This window comes from Plodia interpunctella, chromosome 1 (genome assembly GCF_027563975.2).
Source record: "Plodia interpunctella isolate USDA-ARS_2022_Savannah chromosome 1, ilPloInte3.2, whole genome shotgun sequence".
NCBI lineage: Eukaryota > Metazoa > Arthropoda > Insecta > Lepidoptera > Pyralidae > Plodia > Plodia interpunctella.
The window spans coordinates 384,859-392,289 of NC_071294.1; the positions used below are offsets into that span (position 1 = coordinate 384,859).

At 33.6% G+C, this 7,431-nt stretch overlaps 1 protein-coding gene across 4 annotated transcripts in view; it reads right to left on the bottom strand.

Annotated features, from left to right (window-relative positions):
- The window catches only part of LOC128682209 (cingulin-like protein 1), a 28,979-nt gene extending 27,526 nt beyond the window's left edge, over positions 1-1,453 (bottom strand). Inside the window, exon 1 of one of the 4 annotated variants that reach the window (XM_053766916.1) lies at positions 773-1,453. In XM_053766916.1, coding sequence (XP_053622891.1) covers positions 773-946 — 174 coding nt within the window. In that variant the 5' untranslated portion in view covers positions 947-1,453. Of the gene's footprint in view, positions 1-8; positions 743-772 lie in introns of those variants that run through there. The other 3 variants (XM_053766841.2, XM_053767129.1, XM_053766987.1) reach the window with 3 other exon arrangements.
- Positions 1,454-7,431: the final 5,978 nt, after the last annotated feature.

The window sequence follows — 7,431 nt, forward strand, 5'->3', positions numbered from 1 at the left end:
CACCTCACCTGCAGCTTGTCGTTGCCGCCGCGGCGCTCCAGCAGCTGCATCACTCCTCGCACCCTCATTGGTCTCAAGTCAGCAGCAAACAGTCACTCGCAGCAGCAAGCCATCACTCATCTTCAAGGGCATCTACAGGACCATCGCAGCCGACGCAACGCGCTTCCTGGTTCTGGCACCCGCAATTCTCTTCGACTTCATCGACGCCGACGCACCCTGCAGCCCACGTCTGGACGCGCGCACTCACCGGCGTGGCAGCCATGTAGGGACCGGTGCCAACAAGTCATATTCCGCTCACGACAGTCTCGACTCACCGCAGACTACGAGCTCAACCTACGCATCCCGACTCACTGGGACATCGAGTAACATGGCACACACGAGAAGCACAGACTGCACATCAAGACTTCATCAGACCTTCGGTCTTGGGGAGGAGTAATGTGGCGACATCTACCACGCCACATGCACAACGGCGCAGACGTAAAAAAAAAAAAAAGCCGACCAAACGCAACGAATAACAAGCCACACAAGTGATCCAGGACACTACGGACAGATGGCACAACGGTCGACTCACTATGGACAGCTAAACAAGCCTAGACCGCGCAGACAGTGCGTTTTCGATTGGAAGCATAAATACAACCTCCGACATGACACCGTCGGAGCCGTGCGGTTCCCCAGGCGCAACACCTAGCCTGGCGGGAAGATCTTCCCTTTGTGGCGGTCGAGCATAATCACCTAGCTCCCGCTACAACATAACCCCAAGGCCGCACCTCACCTGCAGCTTGTCGTTGCCGCCGCGGCGCTCCAGCAGCTGCATCATCTCCTCGTACTGGCGCCGCACGTCCCCCAGCACTCCGAGCCCGGACTCTGCGCACGCGCACGACGCGCGCTCCGCCTCACACTCCACCAAGTTTGGGTCCATACTTGTACTTTTAAACTTAAAACGCATTAGACTATTTCATTGCAACTGTGACTGAATTTCTATTGGGACGCGATGTCAGTTCGTCGTCAAACACGCTTGACAGTTATTATTATTCTCGACCATGGAGTAATAAGTATTTATTGTATAAATAGAAAATACCTCCATGGCTAGTACTCCTTTTTATAAAAAAAATTAGTAGTAACTCCTTTTTATAAAATAAATTTAGGTACCATTTAACCGTGGATTTAGTGAATACTTCGTAGTACCTAATTCCATGCATTCGCCAACTCATTTTGCTTTTGAACACACAAATATTTTATTCGCACTAAATTATTGTAAAAAGTTGGCACTTTTTACAATAATAATAACATTCACTTCGCCCTTCGGTCATTGTGAAACTATCAACCCTACTAATTCCATGATCAAACCAACTTACTCTAAGTTATCAGTTCTATTTTCAACCTCGTCTCCGTGATCTAAGGCCGATCCTCCAGTTTGTTTCAATCTTGTTGAAGTGAAAGTTGACACAAAGGAGACAGTGACTGAAGGGCACTGGAATAACTTTCGCTATTTTAATTTTGTCTAGTAACGAAAGTGTTGCCAAGAAAACGATTTAAAAATCAAAAACATGTAACAGCTTTACAACGTTTAATGATCAACAATTACAAAATGCACAGCAAATAAAAAGGTTCCACCATACAGTAACAATTTGATGAGATTTCCACTTTTGGACACTTCAAGAAAAAATTATCCAAAAATTATTTTCGGTAGGTACTTCTAGATTCTATGCACAGATTCTATTCACATATCACATATTTTTGAGTGAATTTCACGTGCGTTTTGAACGCCGCCGCGGGCTGTCATTAGTGTTTTTTTATATTGTACCATACACAGTAATCAATTTAATGAACCTATTTTATAAATAAGTAAAGTACTGGTACAATGTTAATTTTATAAATGTTAAATTTAAAAATATATATTCTTTATTTAAAAAAAAATGTGCAACACTAATGAAACGCTACGAGCCGCGTTCATACAGTCGTGAAATTTACCCATTCCTGTGTTTTTTATAAGTTGTAAGTGTTATATTCATAATAAGCTATTCTATTACAATGTACACTACATTTTAGTAATATTTTGCAACATCACATACCATTCCACTCATACAAGAGAAACGCGTATTAGAAACACGCGTACACAAACACAGCGTGATATTTTCTGTCTATCGTGTATAGTTTCGGCGAATTGAATCGTTCTATTTCATGTGTTAGCGTAGTACTAACAACACTTGTCTTTGAGATCGTGTAACATTTAGGATTTAAATACATAGGTATTTATCTATTAACAGAGTAAAGTAATAGTAAGAAAGATAGAATCTCTACAAAATTCACCAATAAAATATCAGACAACATTAAAATACATAATATTAAAGTAGTTTAAACCAATCACAATTTCTCACAATTTTTGAATCTCAATCACAACAAACGCTCCAACTAACAAGGCATTCGAGTCTAGTCACTCTTGGCTCTGTCCACTCCATACAATGTAAGACGTGATAGGCGATGACCTATCTAAATACTAATTTTGATTACTTTAAAATATTGTTTTTATACAGATTTACAATTTTAAATATAATAAACTTAAATATATTACAATACTTTGAAGAATAAGTTAAACAGTATTATCTCAGAAAAGCTTAATACGTACATAACAAATATGTTTAAAAAATAGGTTTCGTTCAAGTATTGTGTAAAAAGATTTTTAGTAATCTCCAGGAATCCCTGAGAAAGATCTCTTAAAAATAAGACATATTACTTATCATGGTAATCGTTTACAACATACCATAGTCGTCCAGCCTGCCGGCATGAGTGTAACTCACACAAGACCCGGCTAAGTCTACATTAAATAAGGTACTAGGTACCGAAACCTCACGTATGTCACAGCTCACTAGGTTAGGCGTCTAAGTCAATATTACAATAAATAACTTACTTCTAAACACGGACAGATAGTAGTTTTTGGCTTGTATGAACAAATGCGTTAACTCTATAAATTACATATATATAACAACTATCTTACATTCTGTCTAAAAAGAGTAGAAAACGGATTTTTAACTTTTATTTTTTGCTATTACAGTACCAAATAAAATAATCATGTTTTCCAAACAAAGTAAAAAATCTCTCGTATCTTACATGAAAGTAGTAAAATGCTTATTTGTATTGTGTTAAGTTGTTGGTGTGTTGCCAGCGAGAGGACATCGCGACCTCATTAAATTTCTACTCTTTGAAAGCCAAGACCGTTGATAATTATGAGAAAAAAAGGTATTCTTTACTATTGGAAATCTATTTATGTGTAGTAAAAAACAATACCTTGTGTAAAAGGAACTATATCAACTCACGTTCATTCAAGTCAAACTTTCAAAAGGTACACAAAACTCCTTCCTTATATAAATTGGTGGCCAGATTTACGAATATTCTATACATCATTGATATTGATAAAAATTTTCTTTTTCGAAATATTTGCGTAGTCAATACTGAACGTCCAAAATGGCGGAAAATTAAAATTACATTCCCAACGTAGCTTTGGTTGCTATGTTTATACAAGATGGCTTAAATACCAGTAAATTTTTCGTAATATGTTCGCATGGAATATAACAACATAAAAAAGTTATTGTGAAAATTAAATTGTCTGTAATAGAGATATCTACAAATTCAAATTCAAATTCAAATTCAAAAATTCAAATTCAAAAACTTTATTGTAAAACATAGGTAGGTGTTACAGATATAAGTCACATGTTTTTAGTATCACTATGTTTTATCCGAGAGCGGATGTACAATAATTAATTAATTATAAAAATATTATTTCCTTGTGTGGCATGCATCAAGATTATATGTTTAATTATATTTCACGAGTCATCATTATTAAATTATTAGAGTCAAAAAACCTTTTAATTGTAAATAAAATTAAACTATAAGTACTGTAAGTTTGTCAATCGCCATGCAAAATAAAAACAAAATAACAAGAAAGTAATTAAAATTAAAATAATTATTTATACTTGTCATATTAGGTAGGTATATATCATAAATTGTCATTTAAAAATTCATTTATTGTATAATAGCATTTATCTAATAAAAAAAGTTTCAATGTTTTCTTAAACTTCAAAAAATTAAGATCTTTAAAACTCTCTGGCAATTTATTATATATAACAGGGGCCATGCCAAATACACTGTTTCTTAATAACGCCGTATTGTGACCACCAACTACCAGTTTGTGTACATATTGTGGCCTAACACGGTCCTTTCTTTTTCTCGTGTCCCTTATTTTCTTAAATAAGTGCGGATTTAATTTTACAAATATACATATTTCAAATATATAAATACAAGGAAATGTTAGTAATTTAAGGGATTTGAAATATGGCACACAGCTATCTTGAGTTTTTAAAGCGCACATTGATCGCACACATCTTTTTTGTGCTTTAAAAATGATGTCTTTATCCCTTGAATTACCCCAAAATATTATCCCATATCGCAATATCGGCATGACTAAGCCGTGATAAGCTACAACACACGCCTCTAATTTTATTTTTTTCTGAAGCTGAAAAAGAGCGTACGCACATTTATTTAATTTGTTGCAAACATTATCGGTATGACCATTCCATGTTAGTTTGTTGTCAATTGTTAGCCCTAGAAATTTGGTTGTCATGACTTCATCAACCTGTTCTCCATTATAATGAATAGTTAAGTTTTGTACTGTCTTTCTTTGAGCGAATTGCATCAATTTAGATTTTTTCATATTAATTTTCAAATTATTTATCTCAAGCCATTCTACTATATCACGTAATACATTAGTTATATCGGTTTCATATTCCTTTGGGTCATTACATTTTATTACAGCTGTACTGTCATCAGCGAACAATACCATGTGTTGTCTAACATGTTTGGGCAGATCGTTAATGTATATTAAAAATAACAGTGGCCCTAACACACTGCCCTGCGGAACTCCAAATTTATTGATACGATGGTCCGATAAATAAGTTTGTTCTTGATTAGTTACAGTGCAGATACGGTTTATCTCAACGTGCTGACCACGGCTATCTAAATAAGATGATATAAGATTCAGTACATTCCCTCTTATTCCATATGCGTGCAGCTTATTTATTAATCGCTTATGGTTAACAAAATCAAACGCCTGAGTCATGTCTGTATACAGTGCACATACCGCGGTTCTATTATCTACATTATGCATTACAATGTCAAGTAATTTATATATTGCCATGTTGATAGTTCTACTTTTCCTAAATCCCATTTGTTCGTCACATAGTAAATTGTATTTTGTCAGATATTTATAAAGAGCATCATAAAGATATTTTTCAAATATTTTTGTGAATATAGATCCCAATGCTACGGGTCTGAAATTGGACATATTGAGTTTGCTTTCTTTTTTATGCACTGGCTTGATAACTATTGTTTTTAGTGTTTCAGGAAAGATACCAGCATCTATGCACATATTTATTATATGACTCAGATGCTGAGCTATCTCTTCTTTTACAAACTTGACTACTTTAGTACATATACCGTCGAGTCCAGTACTATTTTTATTTTTCAAAGTCGTAATAATACGTATGACGTCTTCAGGTGATATGGGTTGTAGGAACATGGATTGTGACTGTGTTTGTATATCAACTTTGTTATTCAAATTTTTTGATAAATATTCAATTTTATTGATGAAGTGTGAGTTAAAAGCATCTGCAATTTTTTTAGGGTCCGTAATAATACTACCATCTTTTTCAACTCTTGTAATATAGTTTCTAGTATATTCTCTTTTATTTATTATTTGCCATGTTGCTTTGGACTTATTTTCGGCTTGATGAATATAATGTGAGTTTTGCGCCTTTTGAGTTAAGTTTACGATTTTCTTTAATTTTTTACTGTAATTTTTAAAGTTAATTTTATTTTCATATGATGCATTTTTTCTATATTTCCAAAGAAGAGCTCTTTTGCTTTTACAGCATTTTTTTATTCCTTTTGAGACCCATTTATTTTTATTAATGTTTCTTACAGTTACTATTTTTACCGGAAAACAAAGATTATACAACATTTGGAAATTTTCTAGAAAATATTTAGTAGCCAAACTTGGATCCTCTGTGTCGTAAACACCCGAAAAGCCAAATTCCTTTACATATTTTTTAAAAATACTTAAATTGTCTGAACCTAAATCACGTTTTTTTACCCGCCAATACTTTACAACATTTACTTTCTTGACCGGGATTTCTATTATTTGAGCCGTGTGGTCAGACAAACCGAATTCTAGCACATAAGTTTTGCTTATACCTTCCATATTGTGAGCAAAATTGTCTATACATGTTTTACTGCTCAATCTAGTCGGTATTCTGATTTGTAATGTCAAATTATAACCCCTAAGGAAGTACTCAAAATCCAAAGCTAAAGTACATCGTTTTAAGATATTAATGTTAAAGTCTCCGCATATTACAACTTTCTTGTTTGAATGTGCACATAATATTTTTAAGATAATATCCAATTTATCATAAAAAGTATCGTAATCCTTAGAAGTGGATGGTCTATAGACGCACAATATTATTAATTTAAATTCTGTCAACTCTACTGCACAACATTCTATAACTCCATTAACACAATGTTTTGATATACGAATTTCTTTATATTTATATATTTTTTTCACTAAGATACATGCACCTCCACGACTTTCACTAGACCTCGAATAACATGCTGCAAGACAAAAATTTTGGATATACAAATTGTCTTCATTTCCCGATTTAATAAAATGTTCAGATACACAAATAATGTCAATGTCAATTCTATTACATAATAATTCTTCCATGTGTATAACAAGTAAGTCAGACTTATTCACTAAACCTGCAATGTTTTGATGTATTATAACTAATTTCGAATCACAGAAAAAACTGATCGTTTGTGTTTAAATTATTGATTGACAAGAATTTATCACATTCCCTATTATTATACTCGATGTCTTGAATTAGATTTTCCAAGTCTTTAAATATCCTCTTCATCCCGTAGTAATTTATAGTCCCGTACTGTCTTGAGAACATGTCATATTCAAATGATAAATTCAAATTTGTGTCTAGTAGATATACATAATTATGTGTATGGTTATCCAAATATAGTAAATTATTGAAGCATTCCAGTCTCCAATTAAAAATGTCTGTATTGTCAGCACATTTAAATATTGGCAGACATAATATTATATTTGTATGAGTAATTGCTGATAATGTTTCCCTCAGCATTAAAACTAAATCAAAATAGTTGTTTGTTTTTTTAAAGTCTTCTTGACCAATAAAAATAATGCAACAATCATCCTTTGTAAAATCTTTAAGTTTCACATCTATGTTTTTTATGAGCTGGCCTATCCCACACTTAGGGTACAAGTAATGACATATTTCTGAGTTACTAAAAGAATTTTTTGCTATCTCTAGCATTTTAATATCATTATTACTGCTTATCATGCATAATTTCATCTTC